Source organism: Cryptomeria japonica, chromosome 5 (assembly GCF_030272615.1).
Source record: "Cryptomeria japonica chromosome 5, Sugi_1.0, whole genome shotgun sequence".
NCBI classification, from domain to species: domain Eukaryota; kingdom Viridiplantae; phylum Streptophyta; class Pinopsida; order Cupressales; family Cupressaceae; genus Cryptomeria; species Cryptomeria japonica.
Genome location: NC_081409.1, coordinates 311421658 through 311445913, shown reverse-complemented (window position 1 = coordinate 311445913; position 24256 = coordinate 311421658). Strand labels below are relative to the sequence as shown.

Genomic DNA, 24256 nt, shown 5'->3' with positions numbered 1-24256 from the left:
GTGAATATGATGACTCATTCTCATATTCTGAATCTAGAAGATCCCCTCCACTATCTTTTACTCCTTCAAAAGAGCTTTCCAGATTTCTTATCAATGATATTTGAAAGTCTTTAAAAAATGGATCCTCCATAAGTGGGTCTGGATTTTCAAACAACCTTTCTAATACAATTGGTAAACTTTCAAGTTCTAGGACTATGGTAATCTCCTAGTATTTCTGAACAATTGGATTCGCCACCTGTTTCACAGGTTTTGTTGAGGATGCATCCATTCTCTCCACTTGGGGTTCTTCTTGACCAGTGCTATCGCTTTCCTGAATTGCAGGGATTTTTTCCTCTTCTAGAATCCCCCTATCCCCCATTTGAAGAGACCTTCTTTCTTCAATACAGGCATTCTCCAAACTCCACCCAGCATCCTGCACGCATCTTCCATGGGTGGCATCAACACACCCTGATATATTCAAAGGAAGGGATTCTCCTTTGTTCATCGTCCAAAATTTTCTTTTGTAAAGACCGAAAGAATGTGTTTCATCAACAAAAGACTCATCAACAATAGTTTTCTGTGAATCAAAATTGTCCACCTTGAGTAGCTTTGTCGAATCTTTGCTACATTTTGAAGAAAATTGAATTGCCCAGTCCTTTTCATTCCAATTTTTTTCCCCATGGTAGCCTTCTGACAACTTGATTATTTCCTCCTCTAAGTGATGTTGCATTGCAACTTTACCTTTTTCATCATTTTTATAGAAACCTGGTGGATGAATTTTGATAGAGAAATTTGAGCATGACTCCATGTCTTCTTCCAAAATTACTTTTTGTTTCCAAAATCCCGACCCTGTTTTGATCTCTAAAGTGTCAGGGAGATTATGGATCGGTTGCCAGTTGATGCACAACCTAGAGACCAGACTAAAATCAAAGGGGTCAACATATTCTTCAGCCATTACAAACTCCCCCAGTTTATCTCCTATTTGCTTCAATGTTTCCCGATAGTTATATTCTTGAGGGAGACCAGGCAGTTTTATCTAGATGATAGTTTCAACCAAAGCTTCAAAGGGGTTAAAGTTAGGTTTCCAGGCCGAGATATTTAGTCCTTTCCCTTCCATAAAAAATGGCCCATTCTCTATTATCCAATCTCTATGATCTATTCCGCCCCTTTTAAATCCCCAGAGCCTTCCATGTCCAATTTTTCTGAAACTTCTACTTCTAATAGCTGTTATTCTAGTCGTTGTTAATATTCCTTTCGAACGACCATCTATGACTATTTCTTCCTCTGTAAAGGAAGCCCTCGTGCTTCCTAAAACTGGACCTCTTGCTCCACTCCGCCATCTTAGTCTCAATTATTTAGGAATTAATCCTTTAAATTTAATTAATATATTATTAATAATATTATCATGTTATATTATATTTAATTATAATTATATAATATTATATCATTTTAACTTTAGTCTTATGGAAACTTGCAAGATATAAAAGACAAAAATATTAGGGAATAATCTAGTAAAAAATAAAGCCATATTAATTTAAATCTAGTGAACACCCCTTTCATTTTAATGAGATAGTGAACGATTAATTTCAAAAGAAAATTTATAGATGTCATGGTCCCATCAAAATTGATTGTAGCTTGTATAACAATTACATCACAACCTTTATCTTAGACATATTGCAACTCTTCAGACTCAATAGAATAAAACAAATATTGATTAACAAACCAAAATAACATTGGTCAAACATAGAAATAAATCTGAAATATGAACGATAAATTTAGACATGCAAAAATTTGTCTTATTCATAAGACTTCACAATTTTATGTGATCCAGACCAGACCAAGACAAATAGCAAATGTTAGGTAATGATTTGTATCCCATTGGGAGGAAGTAATCTAACTCAACACCAGTAGATAGGTTAATATCTACACAACAATTACTTTACAAAGACATGTATAATTATTATTAAGGAGCAATTTTGATAAAGACATTAATTTTATTGTCAATTAACAAACCCATCATGTCTCTTTTTTGCAAACTCTAATGTGCTTAGTGGTCTATGATTATGATTTATTTGCCTCTCTAATGATTAAGTATATATTTATATTTGCATATGTTGTCATGTTATGATTGAAGGAATCAATTTATGCAAGATCGTATTATTAAAGAAATATTTATTTGATAAGATGTAAGCCTAACCCAAATTTGTTGCAATTGTGATTTTAGGGCAAATTAGGAGGACATTACAAATGGTATCAGAGCATGATCTTGCCATCCTTCAGGGTAAAGATGAATCAATGAATTACTCTAGTTAATAAGAAATAATCTAAGAATATGTGTATTCACATTTATGCTTTGTGTTTGCATATAATCACATGTGTGTATGATTCATATTTTCATGTGTATGCTTTGCGTTTGATTCATACTTGATGAAATTTCAATATATCTACTCCATGAGTATCCATGATTACTATAAACATATTTCTATCATCATGAAATTTCTAATTTTGGTTAATTTTGAATATGAGGGCGAACCAAAGGTATATGAACTTATCTGGAAAGGATCAAATTGCATTTAAGGTCATAGATGTGTGTCATCTTAAAATATGGAAAGACTCACCATGATATCCAATGTGCAAACATATAGTCAACCTAATCAATTTTTGCAAATGCAATTGGATGACCTCAATCCCTTTCTCTAAAGATGATAGAAAACTTGCCTTAACTTAAATCTTGCCAATTTTGAACTATCGATTATAACACACATTCAAGTTGAAGGAGGGAACATATAGGTCTTAATTCATATCTACCATTTATGATAATATCTTAGTAGCATAGTGAAAGGTGGATTATGAGTTAGACCTTGTGATCATTTAACTATTGCTTGAGGACAAGCAATTTCAAAATGGGCGAACTATCATGGCTCCATCAAAATAGATTGTAGCTTGTATAACAATTAAATCACAACCTTTATCTCAGATAGATTGCAACCCTTCAAACTTGAAAGAATAAAACAAAAATACTATTAAGGGTTGGTTAATAGACCAAAATAACACTCCTCAAACATAGAAATAAATCTAACATAAGAATGATAAAATTAAATATGCAAAAAATTGTCTTATGCATAAGACTTTACAATTTTTTGCAATCCAGACCAGATCAAGACCAATAACAAAGGGCAAGTAATGATTGTATCCTATTGGGAGAAAGAAATCTAACCCAATATCGGTAGATAGGTTGATAGATACACAACACTCACTTTATGAAGGCACATATAATTATTATTAAGGAGTGATTCTAATTAAGGCAACATTTACATTGTCAATTAACAAACAATGATCCCTATATCTTGAGTCTATGCAATAGTTCCTATATAAGATAATAATTCAATGATAAGATTAAGGGGTATGCAAAAGGTCCATGTTTAAATTAATACATGTTATTAATTATTGATGGGGATACAATCACACCCAAACAACAACTCTCTATAGAAGATCATAATGCAATGATAAGATTAAGGGGCATGTAAAAGGTTCATGTTTAAATTAATACATGCTATTAATTATTGATGGGGATACAATCACACCCAAACAACAACAAGTTTTTAAGGGGCAAAAGACAGTACGAGGAGACACCACTTTTGAGAGGGTTGTGACCTTGGGAAATGACATAACCTTCCAAAACTAATGAAGGAGTACAAGAGAATAATACCTATGCACCATGGAAGGATCAATAACTAATAATTTCACATAAACAACAATATAAAATTATGTAATATCATCAAATCAAACTAGAGGAAAATTGCAAAGCAATAGATTCGAAAACAACCCTCGGAAGGAAGAGACTTTAGACTAAATTAGATTGCAACAATCCTCTAACTCCATTAGATTATCATTATCTCCCTGTATTCTTAGGGTATAAATAATGTTTATATATATTAGTCAATTAATTACCTATATATATGCTATACATGTTGCTTATAAGTATCTATTCCTATGAAAGAATATATGGTAGATATACTTGTTTGAAATCCCTCTTGTGGGAGAAGGTTTGAGGAGTAAGAGATGGGTGGTGAGTGGGCTTATAAGGAGGCCATCCTAGTAGGACCATCATGGCCTAGGAGAAAGAGGGCACTTATAGAGTCTAGTAACCCCCTTGAAACCTCCCCCCGATCTTGCAAGAAGTGATGTGTCTTCAAGAAGATGAGACATGAATGGGGAGAGCAGGTACAAGCCACCAAGCAAGCAAGATTGTTGTGGTTGACATCCCCTTGGGCTTTGTGTAGAAACGGCTTTGGGTGGACTCATCATGTCTCTTCCTCCAAATTCTAATATTTTTAGTGGTCTATGATTATGATTGATTTGTCTAACCCTAACAATTAAGTATGTATATGTATATTTGCATATGTTGTTAGCATATTAATCTTTACATGGTAAAGGTTAAATATTTATTTGTATTATGTTTGGGATATTCATTTGGAATCCCTACATGTTATTTGTTTTTGTGTCATCTCACACATGTGTGACGATGACTCATTTCTTTTAATTTCTTTATTAAATAATATTAGTTTTCTCATCCTTATGAGGATTTTGCCACATTGCACACACATAGCATGAATGGTGGTATTCATAGAGTTGGGAGTTACTTTGTAACTCCTCTTCTCATCTCTATTTAAGAGATGTTTCTCCTCTCATTCTTCACTCATATCATTGTAATAAGCCTCTCTCTCTCTCGCTTATTAGGTTATTGGCATTCATTCATAATCAATAAGGGGTTTTTTCTTTGCTTTTTCCCCTTTCAAAATATTTTGTATCTCCTCTCTTATTTGGTGATTGCTCAATTTATGTTGCTCTTCATTCCTGGTAATAGTTCTTCAATCAAAAAACTACTTGGATTGATTTTTTTCCTTGCTCTTAGTATTCCTTCATGGTATCTTATCCTTGTTATAATTGAAGTTGATGAAAGTTGCCTTGTCTAATGAGCTCACCTTACTTAGAGGCACTCTTTAGGAGAAGAGTGTTATACTTAATCTATTTTGTTTGCAATCTTTTTTTTTCTTAATTTAGTTATTAGAACCTATATTCTTTTTCTAACTATTTCTTGTGCAGGTTTTCACTTCTCTGATTTCACTTACAGCTTACTAACTCAATCACCTTTTGTTATATATTAATCTATATCGATTATATATTTCCTGTGCATATTTCTATCTATAGCATTGTTTTCTTTACCCGTCTTTCTTAGAGTTGTTCTTCCTTCCCATTCTAACAAAAAATATATTCATTACAGACGTTTCTAACATTTCTTTAATTCCTTTCATAACTCATTTCATTCGTTTCATACTAAATCTTATTAGTATTATTGTTAGAAGGATTTATGGTGGGAGCTTTTAATATGTACGTTTCATATTGTGATTCAACTGTTGTTAATATAGTTGTTTCACTTTTTCATACGTTTTATATAACTCTTATTATTGGTTATCTTCTGCTGATAATGCATTGCATAAGAAAGTTATACGTTTTTTTTTTCTCTTGATATTATATTTCTTTTGTCGAGTGCTCTATGCTAGTTGAGTTTAATTATTCTCTTCCATACTTTTTTGATGTTCTTCCTTGTAGTAGTTATTTTCGTTGATTAATCTAGATTTTTTTTTGCGTTTCCCTGTGTTTCTTTCTTCTATAATGTCTCTGTTTGGTGCAGTTGGTAACGTCTTTCAGTTTATCTTCTCTGTCTTTTCTCACCTGTAGCAACTTTTGTCTATTCTTCCATATCATCTCTGCCAACTTCTACGTTGGTCTCTTTCAATATTCCTGTTCTTCTCTTTCTAAAATAGAACTTCTGAAAAAATTGTAACGTAATTGTTTGTTATAAGCCTCTTCGTATTTCTCATGTACTTTTGTACAAACAACTAGAAAGGTTTGTAAGATCAAATTTTGGAAAGTCTAGCTTAGGAGAGCATAGGGGGCCACCCAAATTGTGGGGGGTGTGAACCTCCTATAGGATTAAAAAGGTTGGCCTTTCTCTGGACTAGAGAGAAGCCTGTTCATTTGTTTTGAGAGTTAAGATATAACATTTTCAAGATTATTGAATTTGCTTAGATTTCTTCATGTATATAATCAAGGCAACTATTGAGACATTTCATAGTGGGATCCAATGGATGTGATTGGGCCTAAGAATGGTAACCTATTGCCATAAGAGTTTAAGGTAATAAACAAATTGATCAAGGATTATAGGAAAATGGTCAATAAGTAGAAGAGACGAGTGCACAACCATGGATGTGCTTGAAGGATGAAAAAGAGGTACTCATCCCATAAAAAGGTTAGTTAAATTATTTTTAGAATGATCAACTTGAAGATATGAGCAGAACAAGATCTACCAAAAGTGGCAAAAGTTGGTCCCAAGCTTTTAGTGCTTTCTTATTAAAAGCTTAGTTAATTCTTTCCTCCTTATGTTGTTCTTTATTCAATTCAATAATTTTTAAAAAAAGTCTTTTTAAAGTCTTATATCCAGGTTTTAAAAAAAAAAAAGTCTTTTTAACTTTTTCACCTAATACTCATTTTTGCTTATGTTATTTACATCTTAAAATAAGTTATCTAGTTTTTAAAATAAAAACAATACTTTTAAAGTTTTTTTTAAAACAAAGTTAATTTAGAGTTTGTTATAAATTAAAGATTTTAATTATTTCAACTAATTTAATTTGTTTTTACATGGTTTGTTATTAAAGTTTTATTTTCAATTTTTTTTTTATATATTCTCAAGTTTTGACTATTAATTTTTTTTATAAAATAAGGGTGTTAGTTTAATCTTGTTTAAGGGAAGTTTTTTTTTAGCGAACTTTTTTTTTTCTTTTTTCTTTTTTTCATGTTTACTTTAACTTCAAAAATTAAATTAAATAGTTTCAATTATCATTCATAGAAAATGCATATTTTTTTTATTTTTCGTTTCGAACATGTCTTGGATGTAGCTACAAATTCTAAGTCTAGTTCTAATGAATGGCAAAAGATCCAAATTTAGGATCAACTCGAATACCTTAGGTATATTGATTTTAAAACTATTGATGATTTTTTTATTAAAGTTTGATTCTCTTAATAGTCAGTTAATTCATTTAGGAGTTAAGTTTGATGCTTCTTGTTTAATTCATATTATTCTTAGAAAGTGTCTTCCTCTTCAATTTCAACAATTTATTACCAATATTCATGTTCAATTAGCTATTCCTTCTTTATCTACTCAACTTACTTATGATATCTTTTGTAATTTATTATGTCGAGAAGAAGCTAAATTACTTCAATTGGTACTCTTAAAGGTAGTGAACATGGTTTTATGTCTAAGAATATTCCTCACTTCAAGTCTCGTAATAATAATAATAATAATAATAATAATAATCTAGCAATCGTTCTAAATAGAATAATTCTAACAATACTACTAATGGTCATCAAAAGAATAATTCTTCTCGGAGACCTCATTATACTTTTTGTGGTAAAGATAGGCATTGGTCTAATGCTTGTTTTAAGAAGAAAAATGATAAAAAGCCAATGACATGAAATAACTCTAATCATTCCACTCATTCTTATGTTGGATTTTTTTAACAATGATGACAATCAATCTCGTTGTGCTTTTACTTGTAGTTATAATGTTTCTCAACTTCTTGAATGAGTTTTTGATTCGGGTGCTTCTCAACATGTTACTTCACGTAAATAAATTTTTGATTCTTTGGAACCTGATAATTCTAATATTTCTCTTCAACTTGCTAATAATTATAGTTGCAAAGTAGAGACAATTGGTAATGTGAGTGTACCTAATGGTAAATTGCATGATGTTCTCTATGTTCCCCAATTAAAAACAAATTTGCTTTCCGTTGCTAAGCTTTGACAAGATTACAAGATTGAATTGTATAAGGATATGCGTTACATTGTTGATCCAAAGCATAAGAAAGTTATTGATAATGCTAAGTAGGATAATGATAACTTGTTCAAGTTTTATGAGTTTTGTCATCCACAATATTCCTTACTAGTTACCATTGATTTAAATGTTTGGCATGAAATACTTGGTCATATCAATGCTAACAATATTTCTTTGATGCAAAAAGTTAATATTGTAGAAGGGTTGCCTAGTAGTGTTACTTCTAAAATTGTATGCATAGGATGCATGAGTGGTAAGATGCATAGGGAGCCCTTTCCACAAGGTCAAGCATGGAGGGCAAATCGTAAGTTGCAACTCATTCATAGTGACCTTTTAGAACCCAACTCCATCCAAGGATCAAGGAATGCACTTACTTTTGTTGATGATTATTCAAGAAGAACTTGGATCTTTTTTTTTCATAGTAAGGATCAAGTTATTGATATTTTTGCTAAATTTCATAAGTTTGTTGAAAGACAATATGGATTTAAGATTAAAATTCTTAGAATCAATAATGGTAATGAATATGTGAAAAATGCATTTTCTAGTTATTTAAAATCTATGTGGTATTAAACATGAGCTTACTATTCCCTATACATCCCAACAAAATGGTGTAGCAGAAAGGAAGCATAGAACTATTGTTGAAATGGCTAGATGTTTATTGCATGCTAATCATGTTCATTATAAATTTTGGGTTGAAGCTATGACTTGTGCTACTTATTACATTAATCTAGGATTCCTACCAAAGAGGATATAACTCCCAAAGAGGCTTGGTCTGGTAGAAAACCCAATCTTAAGCATTTAAGTATTTTTGGTTCAATTGCTTATGTTCATGAACCTAAACAAAAGAGACAAAAATTAGATTCTAAATCTTCTCCTTGTATTTTTATTGGTTATGATGAGCATACTAAAGCATAACGAGTTTATGATCCTATTTCTAACAAAGTTAAAGTTGCTAGAGATGCATGCATTGCTAAAAATGGTATTCATGATTTCTCTAAAGTGAATGATATGAATTTTCTCCAAGTAATGTAGTGGTTGTGGAGGAAAATCCTCCTTGTCTAAACCCTCTTAATGCATCTCTTCGTAATCGATAGTGATAGCAATGATGATCATGATAATTATACTTCTAATGATTCTTCTTCTAATGACCATTCTATTATTTCTAAAAGAAACCCTAAATGGTTTAAAACTTTGCTTCAAGAAAGTGATGATTATTTAGTTATAATGGATAGACTTAAGGCTAGAAAAACCCATTATTGCAATTATGCTTTGATGTCTACTATTATGAATACAAATGATCTTAAATCCTTTGAGCAAGCTAAAAATCAACCTCATTGGGAAAAATCTATGCAAAAGGAATATGATACTTTGATTGCTAATCAAATTTGGGATTTAGTTCCTTTACCTCTAGGTAAAAATCTTGTTTCTTGTAAATGGTTATATAAAACTAAGTTCAATGCTAATAATGAAGTTAGTAAATTTAAAGCTAGATTAGTTGCTAGAGTTTTTTCTCAAATAGAAGGTCTTGATTATAATGAAACCTTTGCTCTTGTTGCTAAAATGACTACTATTAAACTTGTTCTTGCTTTAGCTTCTAATAAGCATTGGCCCATTCATCAAATGGATGTTAAAAGTGCTTCTCTAAATGGTGATTTGCATGAATAAATTTATATCTCAACCTCCAAGCTTTGTTAAGGAAGGTAATGAACGTTTAGCATGTAAGTTAAAGAAATCTCTCTATGGATTGAAACAATCTCCTAGAGAGTGGTACTCTAAAATCAAAGCCTTCTTTATTTCTCAAGGTTTTATTAGAAACAAAAATGATCCTAACTTATATATTAAGCATAGTGTTGATGATATTGTGATTATTATTTTATATGTAGATGATTTAAGTCTAATATCAAGTTCCAAGAATTTGATTTCTGAAGTTAAGTCTCAACTCAATTAGAAATTTCAAATGACAAATTTAGGACTCTTACATTATTTTTAGGGTATGAAAATTTGGCAAACATCTCAAGGTATCTTTTTATCTCAAAGTAAATATGCTCAAGATATTTTAGACAAATTTAAAATGAATGATGCTAATCCGGTTTCTACTCCTTGTGAGTTAGGCACTAAACTTATGAGTCATATGCAAACTATTTTTGTTGATGCTACTTAATATAGCGAATTGGTTGGAAGTTTAAATTATTTAACTCTTACTAGGCTTGATATTTCTTATAGTGTTGGTTTAGTTTCCAGATTTATATCTAAACCTCAACAAACTCATTTCAAAGTTGCAAAAAGAATTTTGAGATATATTAAAGGTACTATTAATGTTGGTTTATTTTATGATGCAAATTATGATTTTCTTTTAAAATGATGTACTGATTCAGATCTAGTGGTAGATCCCAATGATTGGAAATTTACTTGTGGATTTTTTTTTTTTGGTTTAGGTGCAATTTCTTGGAATAGTAAAAAACAATAATCTACTTCTCTTGGTTCTATAGAAGCTGAATATAAAGCTTGTACTAATGCATCTAAAGAAGCTCTAGGGCTAAGAATATTGCTTTAAGACTCAGGGCTACCTCAACAAGATCCAACACCTTTGTATTGTGACAATCAAAGTGCCATTGCTTTAGCAAAGAATCCTATCTTCCATGCAAGGACCAAACACTTTTCTCTTCAACATTACTTCATTCGAGAGCAAATTGAAGACAAGCAATATTCTCTTCTCTATTGCAAAGAACAAGATCAAGTTGCTGATATTCTCACTAAGCCTCTATGTAAAGACGAATTCCAACTTCATTGTAAAAATCTTGGTTTGCAACCCATTGAAGGGTTTGATGTACACTCCCCAAGTAAAGATTAATGAGGGGTGTTAGAATATTAATCTTTACTTGGTAAAGGTTAAATATTTATTTGTATTATTCCTTTGGAATCCCTACATGTTATTTGTCTTTCGTGTCATCTCACACATGTGTGAGGATGACTAATTTCTTTTGATTCCTTTATTAAGGAATATTAGTTTTCTCCTCCTTGTGAGGATTTTCCCACATTGCACACACATAGCATAAATGGTGGCATTCATAGAGTTGGAAGTTACTTTGTAACTCCTCTCCTCATCTCTTTTTAAGAGATGCTTCTCCTTTCATTCTTCATTCATATAATTGTAATTAGCCTCTCTCTCTCTCTCTCTCTCTCTCTCTCTCTCTCTCTCTCTCTCTCTCCTTAGGCTATTGTCATTCATTCATAATCAATAAGGGGTTTTTTCTTTATTTTTTCCTTTTCAAAAGCTCATGTGTATCTTCTCTTATTTGGCGATTGCTCAATTTATGTTGCTTTTCATTCTTGGTAATATTTCTTCAATCAATAAACTACTTGCATTTATTTATTTCCTTGCTCTTATTATTCCTTTTAGTTATCATGTTGTGATTGCAGGATTCAAATTTAGGATTACATTATTGAAGGAATATTTATTTGATAAGTTTTAACCTTAACCCTAAATTATTGCAATTGTGATTTTAGGGAAAATTAGGAAGGGGAAGATAAATTTTACAAGAAAAGTTAAACATACTAAATATTGTCTTAACCAACTTAAAAAATCATCTCAAAAATTGTATTTAGATAGCAGATTTGTGATATTCCACAATAAGATGTAATTTTTTTTTATACAACTCCATTCTAGAAAAATTATTTCTATAATTTAAAAACTTAAAAATCGTAGATCTTAACTTAAAAAATAAAAATAAAATTATCAATTCAATAATAACAAGTTAACAAAAAATCATGCAAAAAACACCAAGAATACCTGCATGCAAAAAACTGTGATTCTAGCTTGAGACAAGTGGCAAGGGTTCTATTTTATTTGGAGTAATAAAATAACACCTCCACAAAAGCTCAAACATGACATATTTCATGTCAAATTGTTTCAAAAATGAATTTTGTTTATTGACATTTTGATGTCATTGTAATTTCATGTCAAATTGTTTCAAAAATGAATTTTGTTTACTGACATTTTGATGTCATTGTAATGCCTCTCCGCATAATTAGCCTAACATAAATACTATTATTAGTTCTTGCCCATGGCAGGAATACTTATGCATCCACCATGGTGTTAAATGGTTATTAGTTATTGCCCTTGACAACCAATGAGTGTTTCAAATTTTTGAAACTAAAATAAATTTTTGTTTTTTCAAAAGTTAACATGCACAATTTTTAAATAAGATTTATTTATTATGGGATTGGTCAATATCAATTTGTGTAAGTAGAAAAATAATTTTCTTAAAACAAAAAATAAGTTTTATTGCAATTGTCATTCGTACGAAAAAATTAAACCACAACAACTATCATTCGTACGGAAAAATTAAACCGCAATGTCATCTGTACTAGATATATTAATGCGATGTTTGTATTTCTGAATAGTTGTCAATCGTATCAGTGGATTTACTTGCAGATTAGAGAGCCATTCTCTTCCGTGCTCTCCGACCCAACTCAGAGCGATTAAGGTTTTGGATTTTCTTTTCAAAATGGATGCAAAAATCTATTCAGTTTTAATGCCCCATCTGGTGGGCCATGTGAGAAAAACAACTACACCTAGGGTTAAAAGACTTATGTCCAAGTTGGACGTACTATTCCATACTCACATTTCCCATTCATGTCCAAGCTGGACGTACTATTCCATACTCGCATTTCCCATTCATACTTTAATTACCAGAGACTTAGATTTATTTTCCATTTATTTCATGTTAAAGGAGGCCCTCTTACGTGTCATTGATATTTTTTCTTAAAGAACTAACATTTACTTAATAGTTGGTGGATTAAATTCTTGTCTTGAAAAGGAAATAAAAAAGTTATTTTTATGAAGGCGCTCTTCCTTAGGAGATAATTAAGGAGCTTAGAATATGCTTGCTTAAAAAGAAAAAGCTAAGAAAATAAGTGCCACGTAGTGGCGAGTACTTGCCTTATACTATTGATATAGTAGAATAATTGTGAATATAAATTTTATATATTAATATAAAAATATAAAAAAATTAGCATTAATCATAACTAAATAAATCTAGTTAATTATTATAGAATTGATTTAATATTATGATATAAAATTGATATAATATGATAATTATTAACATTAATATTTAAAAATAATAATTTAGCATTAATAATAAAATAAATAAATCTAATTAATTATTAATTAATTTAATATTTAATAATTAAGAATATATCTCAATAATAAATAATAAATATAATTATATAATAAATTTATTAACATATAATATATATTATATAAATAACAAATATGTCAATTTCAATTGATTATTAACAAATTAATATATATATGAAATTATCAATTATAATTACATAGTATTAATAAGAAATATTTTTTACAATATTTCCATGTTAGTATTTATAGAGAATAATGAAAAAGAGTTGAAAATTTATAATTTATAATTAATTTTATTTATATAATTTGAATTGTCATAAATATAGAGATAAAAAAAATATTATATTATTTTAATAAATTTGTGTTGAAAAATTAATTATTGTTCACTATATCAAATAACTAATTTTTTTAAATTTCATAATAATTAATATGTAATGTAGATTATAATTTAATTAACATATTATTTTAATATTTATAACAATTAATAATATTTTTTAAATAAATATAATTATTAATATATTTATTATTTAACAATATAATGCAAATATTGATATTAATCTTATGATGATATTATTATAATAATTGAAATATAATTAAAAAATTATTTACCAAAATGGGTTTGAACTAGTTTTATTTGCAAGTACTAGAAGATTGGAACCGTGGGTCTTTATAAAATAGAGGATGGTATTTTTAATTAAAAAAATAAAAAATATAGACACTCTTAGTTATGGGTAAATCATTGAAGTATGCAGTTCTCAAATTAATTGTCACATAACAATGTACCTTAAACAACAATAAACCTTAATAAAATATTAGTGGCAGCATAAAAAATGGAAGTGTCCACAAAATTAGCAGCCTCCGAAAAATCCGTCTATAACAAGTAAAACAATATTGTCCAATGGTTGATAAGAAAAATATTTTTTCTAATTTGTAAACTTAAAAAATATGCATGTAGACTTTAAGAAAAGTAACGAAGTTTAAAAAAAATAAAAAATACTTGTTTACAATTGGTCTAATTAATTTTTTTTAATAACCTAACAGTACTAATAGTAGTTTTTATGTGTAAGAAAGTGAGAAGGAAATTAAACATAAGGAACTAAACTAGTTTTACTTTAAGAATTTAAGGAGAACCCATTTTTGAATTTAAGAGTCAATATATGTTGTCGATTCAAAATTTTGATAATGTTCTCTTAATTTCCTCATTGTTCTATGATATTTTCTATTATGCGTAATAAGAGATAATAAAATTCAAATATTAATTAAATAAATTTTTAATATCTTAACCATTTCAAACATTATTATTTTTAAATTAAAAATAGACAAATTGAACAATATGTTCCATGAAAATGTTGATAATTTTAATTTGATTAAAATTTAATTAATTATATTAGCGAAGAGAATTTATTTATTTTATTATATGAAAAATGAAGAAAATTTATACAATAGTTTTAATATTGAAAAAATATAAAAATAATTAGAAATAAATTTTAGGTGAAAGTAAAGTTAATGTAAAATCAAATTTAATGTATATTATATAGTAGTAGAATTATTATTTTTTATTTTTAATATCACAGGTTCAATAAATTTAAATTATTTTTATTTTAAACTTAGAAATATAAGTGTAAGCTAATATTTCTTAAGAAGTTGAAATTTGGAAAAAATTATTCAATCAATGTCATTTGACCAATGATTCTAACCTCATCTCTCATAGTATTTTATTTATGCATACAATACAATACAATCACAAATGATTTTTGGATGAATATTAAAATATTAATGATTGAGTATTTTTTATAATTATCATTAAAATAGAAAATATAAATTTGATAAATATAAATATTTGTTTATTTTTAATAAATTTAAAATTTCAAAAGAATTGAAAATTTATTTTTTACATTTTTAATAGGTTTTATTTTATTTTTAAATTTGATTCTATTGTAAGTTTTAATGTAAGAGTTAATATTTTACCATTAACATATTTAATATAGTTTAATTTTATTTTTACTATTTTATTTAATTAGGTTCAACTTTCTATTAGTTATAATTTTCTAAAATTGAATTTACTATAAATTTTTACTAATTAACTATTATTTTAGTTTAATATCAAAATATATCAATTCACAATGCAATATCAAACTACTAATCTCACCTAATCTTAACTCTAAATACATATCCTAACACTATTCCTAACTCTAAATACATATGTAACACTATTGAGAGGAACTTGACGCTTTGCATCCTTGTTAAGTAAGATATGTTCTAAGAAAATAAAAAATAAAGATTAGAAAATAAAGATTTTAATGTTAAACAATATAGTGTTAAAGTAAACTTGATTAATAATAATAAAAAATGACACGTTCATTCGTTAGAGTGAACAGCATTAATCTTTGTTAAAATTCCGTCATGTTGAGGAGAAAAATATAAGAGAGCAGAGGAATAAAATAGTTAAATCTCGTATTCCAGTTCGACCTAAAACAAAGCAAACTCGGGGTTTATGCAAGCTGGAGGGAAATTTTACCTCCATAAACCCTACTTGGTTGTCGATATAAAAAATACGCAAGAGAAAAAGAAGAGAAAATTGATCAGCTGTAGAGGCAATATCAAATGCCTGTGTATTCTACGACATGCATATCCTTTAATTATTGAGAATAAGGCTTCAACTTTACTTCTTATTGTTACAGAATGTCGGTTTCAAACATTTCACAGGTATACACTGAAGATTGTTTTTTGAAATCGATTGTTATTGTCGTTTTCTCTTTTCTTACTGATCAAGTAGGATAATGAACTGCCAAATATGTTTTCTTTAATTGATATTGAATCAGATATCTTCTGTAGATGTTTACTTTTGCCTTAGGATAGACAGTGGAAAATTTTAGATTTATGTTCTTCCTTCTCACAGTTGTGAGCAGCAGCTGCTAGGTGAAAGTTTTTTTAACACACTTAGTTGATACCTTAAGAGCTAAAACTCCCTTTCCTTAAACTAAAGTCACTTGATGACAAATTTAGATATGCTGATTATAACGAGTCACTGGAATACATATTTCGACTCTTTGCACATGTTAGACGGGGTTGCCTTTTCAGATTTTAAATCCTGAAAGAAAATTCAATCTTTGACAGGAAGATCAGTTTGTCGTCCTCTATGACATATATGTGCCAACTCCCTATATTTTCTCAACACACCCTTATTACCATAAATTCATTACTAGGCAACGTTCTCTGGGAGAGTCTGGACTGTACTAAGTCAAGGGATAGACAGTTAATGAAAGGTGTAGAGCATTTCTTCAAGCCTTATACATGACCTTGTATACTTTTTCTATAATCTGCAGATGATTCAAATTTTAAGAATGCGATTTGAAGGAAATTGACAGATTCTTGAATATATACGAATAAAAACCACATAGGGCTGAGCAAGATGTTTATATAGATACAAATTGTTCAGAAGGTGATATACTTAGATAATTTTTTGCAACTTGATAATGGTTGATGTAAGAGGCATGTGTCTCTTGATTAAAAGTACCTGAAGGCTGAAGGGTGCTTAGCTACCTTCTGTGTAACCAGGCCAGTAGTTTTTTTTTTTTTTTTCCTCTTGCTTGGCTTAAGGAGGCCTTAAATGCTTAATGTGTAATGTCACATGGCATACCCAGTTTTACTGATAGCTTTTGGTCTTGTATGCAAATTAGTTTGTCTTTCTCTCTTTCATTCAAAATTCATCTTAGTCTTATATGAACGAGGGATATTTTCTCAAGTCTGATTCTTTTCTATATTTTTTTGATCGAACTATTTTTAGTAAGTTAATAACTTTAGTAGATTGCAGAGATTATGATTTTGTCTTCTTGGTTTTAAGTAAGTTTTTTTTTCTATATCCTCACGAAAATTGATTTGCTTCAGGTGGTGACCAAAGATGTTGAATCAGTTCAATTCACCTTTTATACAGATAATGAGGTCCGCTCTTCTAGTGTAAAGCGTATTACAAGTCCTGTTTTATTTGATAACATGAACAGGCCTGCACCTGAGGGATTGTATGATCCAGCACTTGGTCCTCTTGATCAGTATGGTAGGTGAGTAACAGAGAGCTTGATATTTTCAGTTAAAAATGCTGCATGTTCATGGTAATGGAGGTTTTATGTGTGAGAACAGCACTTAAAAGTGCACAAAAGAAGATTGATTTTGGTTTAAAATTCTGAACTCTTAGTCTTAAGCATTTTACTGTGAAAGTTGGATTACTCTTATTGTATGTCTTTCCCAATACAAAATTCATAGCTAGCAAAGAATAATCCATGCTTTGAAAAATGGTGCTCATGTGATGAAAAGCTGTTGATGTTTCATATAATTGTGAATATCAAGCCAAATAAGCCAGCATTACCATACAATAACAAAACCAGCATTCTATAACAACCATGGTTGTTACCAGCCATAGTAACATGGAAAAATTGCTAGGAAGGCATAGCATGTTTTGGTGAATTTTGTTTCGCATTTGAAACTCATACAGACAACTATTGCCTAGTTGAGCAACCATGGTGGGCATGAAGTTTTTTAGTCAAGTGTTGGGTTCCCTAGCTATTCAAGAAAGTATCTTTTTAACTTTTTATCTTAGCTACTGCTTAGAAAAATGATTTTGGCTAAGTTATCAGTGCATCAGGAAATCTGTTTATTTTCAATGTTGTTTCCTTTTCTTTTCCCTTCGTCTCAGAGCATTTGTATTATGTATAAATTGATTTTTTTATTGAAAGTGGTTCCTGGGTCACATACAACCCACTCAAAATATTAAATCTAGATTGATATACAAAATATTGGAAAATATCTGAGAATTGTGGCTAGTCTAGATGATGAGTTTAATTCCATTTTGGGGAGTTTTTGTTTGAGGATTTTCATTTCCAAAATGTTCTACAAATAGGTGTTGGGAGCACCTAATCTTTTTTTGCAAGAAAGGAAAATAAATTTAGTCCAATCTGCAGGTTGCTTTTCACGAAAGAGATTGGAACTCCAGTCTTCAGTCTCACGAAATCTCTTGCTGTTTTTAAACAGCTCTGCACATAGTTTGAGCATGGATATTCAACAAACTATAAATGACTGAGGCAAGCAGTTATTGTGGGGATAAAGCTCGATAAACATAGAAAAAAAATCACTTGTAGTGTAATCTTTACAAAAGTGCTTTTCATATATTTCTTTTTATGATTTTGTTTTTTGGGCATCCTGTTATTATTAGTAATTCTAATACTCTAATATAGGAGCAGAAATGTGATTCTTTATTCATCAAAGACCAAGAAATCATATAAAAAGGCCTTCTAACCATCTAATTATCAAATTGCCTGACAAGTAGATGTACCTGAGCACTCTATTATCTATCTAATTTAGGTTTAGAAATCAATTTATTTTTTATATGTAAAGAGAATATGAATTTTTCCTCTTTGATCCAAAATCATAAAACAAGGGGACATGAAGATGCAAAACTTGATAGTGGTTAAGGCTCATGATTTCATGGAATGATGCATTTCATTTCTCAGTTTTGTCTTTGAAGAACAAAACGAGATGATTGAAATGTTGGAGAATATAGTGTATGAGTATATGGAAGCACATCTTTGCTGCAGTTCATTGGAAATGCCAATCCTTTCATGAGCAAGGTGTAAGGGTTGGAACTGGACACATTTTGGGGCACATGCCTTCACTGTGACATTCTCCTCCCCAAATGGCTTGAAGCGAAGAAGCTCAATAAGGAAAGCAAAGGAGGACCAAACCCCGCTCAAGAGGAGGGCACCCCATCAAGATAACTCATTTGAACTGTCTAGTACCCGAGAGGAAGCATCGAGTCAATTTGACAATCTTTAAATTCACCATCTTTAGTTTAATGTAATGTGCTTGTATACATTGTTAAAGGAAATGGTTTACTTCTTGAGTATGCATAATTCTCTAACAGTCCATGGTTTTAGAAGTTCCTCATATGTTAGGCTTATTCTCTATCATGCACCAGTTATAGTTTTGCTTTGGGATATGTTGTTTATGTTGTACTTATTCCTATATGAGAATCTCACCCCTCCAACCATCTTAAAGACCACCTTCTTGTAGTTCTCAGATTAAGGATGGTCTTGATGTAATATTTTACCTTTTTGAATAGCATGAATATTGAATGTTTAGGAAAATGGGCCAACTAGTTGATGAACTGAAAGAAACTCATCAGGAAAGAGGAACAATTAATTCAGGATTAATTGATGTTTACATAGAATGTTGGAAGGCATTACATTATTGTTTTCTCAACCTTCCTCTTGGTAGAGAACAAGAGAATGTTGGAAGGCATAACATTATTGTTTTCTCAACCTTCCTCTTGGTAGAGAACAAGAACTTGTATTGGAACAAAAATGGATAGAAACCTACGTAGTAAATGATATAAAATGAAAATACTGAAAATATATAATGCAGGGGATTGATTTATATGCTTTTACATTTGGCTTAGGAAGCCATTCTTTTGAACCACATGTCTCAGCTTCCGGAGAACCACCTATTACAACTACCTTATGGGAAATACCAAAACAATACATTAATTACTTTCTAGTAATAAAGTGAACCTGCTATCACCAAAGAGGGTGGGGGTGTTTGTTGGTGTAAATAGTGGCTTTATTAAACTAGTTAGCTTTTATCCTACCTAGAGAGAGTCCTATTCACAATGCTTAAGTTTCCACTTAGGGACTTTTAGAGTTTTGTCTCGCCTCATGTGGTTGAGACATGTGTCCTCATTTTGTGACACACCTCTTGCACGCATATTTGACACTTGTTCACTTAGTTGTCAAGTGATCTCACAAGTGTTGCACATTTGAGGGGTAGTTAGTCATCGTCCCCTACATTCTCACCTCATCAACCTTGCCTATATGAGCAAGGTCACTATGTCATTACATACACTCTCATTATGTATGATAGACATTGCTATTTGTGCTAATTTGGTTTCATTTGTAGAAGGTGGTATTGTGCATTCTGATTTTGGCTAATCCCAACAGTGTCTCACACATGAGATGCACACCCCTCAAATGTTTATATAAAATTAAATAAGACTATTTGGATCGCTAGACCCAACAAATCTCCTTGATCCAAAGAGGTCTAGAAAATGATTTGGAGCATATAACTGTGAAGTCAACCAAAAGTCTTTGCCGCACCTACAAATTGGTACTTTGTACATCCTGGTGCTAACCAATGTTGCTTCACACAATAGTCCTCTACCTTGCAAATTTTGATACAAACGATGAGCATCCTAGTGGTATGGTCATCCTCTCTGACCATTTTGTACCTATATTGTAGTATAAGTATAATCATGGTTTGCTCAACTACACCAACTTTAATGTCTGAACAACTATTTGGTACTATGTGTGGCACATCTATCTTGATTCCCAACAATGCTAAACTCACTTTGCTGAACACTATTTGTGCCAGTAAACCTTGCCAACTCATACAATCATTGACAATTGATTGAAGGCCAATATAGTCCCTTCCCCCACATTAGGTGAGAGGTGAGAAGTCCTTGTAGCAAAAATCAAATCCAAACAACTCAATTTGCTCAGTATAAATAATAAAAGTTTAATGATGAAAACCAAATCTAAATAAAAGACCAACTGCAACACCCTGTCATGCCCCTGTCATGAATAGCACAAGAAAATTGTCTTAATTTAAGACTTCACAATTTTCTTAATTTAAATCGAACCCAGGTGGGTGTATACACAGCAGTGATCCGTTTATGATTAGAAAGGCAGTGACCTGTTGTGAATAAAGAAAGAACTTCTTAAGGTAGCAAATGGTTAATATCTCTACACACACGAATGAGCAGAAGTCACTCCTTAGATCAGCAATTAATAGGAACCATAAATTGGACAACGAATGATAGAAGGAATAGTATAATGACAGCGATTTGCTTTCAGGAAGGAGCATTGATTAATAACAATCGATGACTAACAATTAAAGGCATTTACAGTCCGAGGAATGAAGGGATGTTATTAAGAAAGGGTGTGATCCTCCTGTTGGGACAGCAACCACCAAGAGTTGTCTCTCTTTAACAGACACAAAGATATAAAGGTAAAGGACCACGGTGGTAGAAGGAAAAAGGAGCATTCAATAAAAGAATAGTTTGCAGACTCAGAATTAATATATTAAACAGCAGGTCATATACTTATCAAATATTGTGGTGTGAAGTATAATGCATTGCAATATGATTTGGCAGATTTGTTATTTGTCTTCCATTGGATAGGAAGTAAGAATGTATGCAGATAATCCATTACTTCTATAATATATATAATGATGATGAAGATTCCTTTAAAGTTTCAGCCAATCTGCCGTTCCATTATGGAGGGAAGAAAGTGCATATGAGGAATGCAAGTAGCTAGGAAGCCATTCAGGTAGAGACACCCCAAGTGGAGCTGGGAGGCCGAATGGCAAGTGTCATTCCATGCTCTTGGGCTTGATGGAACGGCTTGAGGCACCTTGTATGATCTCCCATGGTGCTTTATAATGTGGATGGGTTGTTTGGAAAAGCCTTAAGAGAATCCACATGCACATGTAATTTACAATGATGATTAAGATAATGTTCCTAACCCTAGTAGGAAAGATCAATTTTATATCTAACATGACTGAGGGGTCTCAATCAGGATCTAATTGATAAATGATATCTCTAGTTCACTTCTTACTTTACTTGGGATTGTGATTTTAGGGCAAAAACTAGGGCATTGGAAAAGCGGACATTGCACACCACAACACTAGACACCAAATTAGAACACGCACCACTAAAATTGGAAAATGAAAACGATCTACTTCTACCAAAAATGGTATTTAAACATTTTACCCAAGCTTTGAGCAAGTAGCTAACTGAGAAGGGGACTGTTCTCAAACCTCTTTGTGGGCCCTCCAACCTCTTGATGGGCCCTCCAACCCTATATTTTGACCCCTAGATTTTGTTAACCAAGTTGATCTTGAGGGACTTGTACACCACAATATACTTAATGTTTGTCTTACATGGTACCAATGGTAGGAAAGCACAATGTTACATTCGTAATGTTTGCCGAGAAAATTAGAGCCTACAACAATAGTAGGGTGTTGGGTACTATTGAAACTGCACTTTTTTAAAGATTTATTTGTTGGTTCTTATGTTACCCGGGGATGCGTCCTTGGGCCTAAATCCCCTGTCCTTGTCTTGGGGATGCGGGGACGGCCAGGGGATGCCCCCCCCCGTCCCCAAAATTGCAAAAATCTAGAGAAATGTCTCGGAAACTTGGGGATGATAGTGATTCTGAAAGGGGATGTCCCCTTGTCCCCAATATGGTCGGGGACGTCTGTGATGTCCCCTAACTGTCCTAGGGACAGCCAGCCATCCCCCTTTTTCCAGCACATTTAGAAAAAAAAAAAAGACTCAAATGCTCTAAAAAAACATTTTTTAATTTTATTATAGGTCTATAAAACTGGATTTTCACTAATATGATGGGTAAACATGTCTGAATCACTTCCAAAAGCACTTAGAAATAATGAGCAGGGGCGTTATAATAGATTTCACAGACTCTCAGAACCTGGTAGAACGTAAAAAAGTGGTTGCAGGTCTGCAATTTTTGACTTGTTACTGATATGAAAGGTAAACAGGCCTGAATCATAGCCAAAAGCACTCAGAAATATGAATAACAGCTTGGTAATGAATTTCACAAACACCCAAAACTTGGTAGTGCATAAAGAAGTGGTTGTAGGTCATAATAGTAATGGAATACTATCAAAATATCCTCCAACCAGAAAGAAACAATGAACTACATGCAAACAAGTGCTGGCATATTGACAGTGAATTCTGAATTATGAATGCATAGTGAGTATTGACAATGAATTCTGAATTATGAATGCATTTTGAGTATTGACAATGAATTCTGAACACAAATGTGGTATGTTAAGGTTCTGTAATGTACATATACATGCTCGAGCCATGTTTTCATATGAATATAATGTATATATGCATGTTTTATCTATTTTTCATATGAACATTTAAAATTTCCCGATATATTGTAAATTTTCCCTATATTTTATATAGCCAACCCTTTTGCTGTCCCCCTGCTGTCCCCAAAAAATTGGCAAAATTTTTTTGCCATCCCCAGAAACTCGTCCCGCTGTCCCCTGCCGTCCCCATCCTGGAAACTTGGGGTAACATAGGTTGGTTGTAATAAATGGATGGTTAACATGTGTTGCTGACTCCAAAATCAAAAAAATACACCGTGAGATGGATCCAAAAAGTTCAAAACCAAGCTTCCTGGGTTCAATTCCCTGTTTGTGGTAACCAAATTGAACAATCTTAACAGAATGTAATGTCCCCTTTTGGGGTTGCCCCAAATCTTGCCCTTGTAAATATCAATGACTGTTGACTTTCTCCCTTATTAACTCTGAAATCAGATATTTCTCTTGATCAATTGACTTTCTTGTCTCTTCGATCTTATGGATGATTCCTCCAATTCCCCCTTGTCAATTGAATTGATCTCCTCTTTATATCTTCAATTGTGGTTCATAAGAAAAGAGTCATCGCTCTTCATTGCTGCCCTTTGAGAATGATAATTTATTCTCCAAATTGATTTCCCTAGGATGTCCTCCTCAAATGAGACCTTCTGGTTTTTATATCCTCCAATGTGATAGAAAGTCACAACTCTTCACCATGTCTGCCCTTTGCAATGGTCACACGCTTGCACAATTACCACCTTTCGAAAGAGTCACAACCCTTCATTACTTCTGCCCTTTGAAAGACTCACCTCCTTATTTTCTTCTCATCCTTTTCTTCTTCCATTAGTGCTTCCTTAATTCCTATCTTTCCCCCCTTTCTTCCTTCCTCCATTCCATATCCTTTAAACCTTCATATTTTATTGAGGAGACACATCTCTTTGGAAAGAGACATCTATTTAAAGGGTCATGTCTCCTCATTGCTGTCTTATTATTCAAATAAGATCTGCACTTCTGATTATGGATTAAATAATGCTCTTTCAAATGAAATTCTCCTTTCCCTTTTATACCTTATGTTTGAGGGAGTCGCAACTTTTCATTTCATGCCTTTTGGCCATTTATTAAGCTTAACTAAATTTTAATTATTTTAATATTTTTTTTCATTTATATTTTAATTTTAATATTAAATCCTTTTCCAAAGTAGGGACATTACACAGAATGCACATGATACAAAACAAAAAGCAGATTTGAGAAGGTGATAGAGAGAAGAAGCTATTGCCAGAATTTGGAGCAGACTAGGTAGGACGCTAGTG

General features: G+C 31.4%; 1 protein-coding gene across 2 annotated transcripts in view; it reads left to right on the top strand.

Annotated features, from left to right (window-relative positions):
* Nucleotides 1–15424: 15424 nt before the first annotated feature.
* LOC131062837 (DNA-directed RNA polymerase I subunit 1) overlaps nucleotides 15425–24256 on the top strand; it is a 159017-nt gene continuing 150185 nt past the window's right edge. For both annotated transcript variants that reach the window (XM_059221439.1, XM_057996582.2), the window contains exons 1-2: nucleotides 15425–15719; nucleotides 16902–17071. In XM_059221439.1, the coding sequence (XP_059077422.1) occupies nucleotides 15696–15719; nucleotides 16902–17071 (194 nt within the window). In that variant the 5' untranslated portion in view covers nucleotides 15425–15695. The remainder of the gene's footprint in view (nucleotides 15720–16901; nucleotides 17072–24256) is intronic.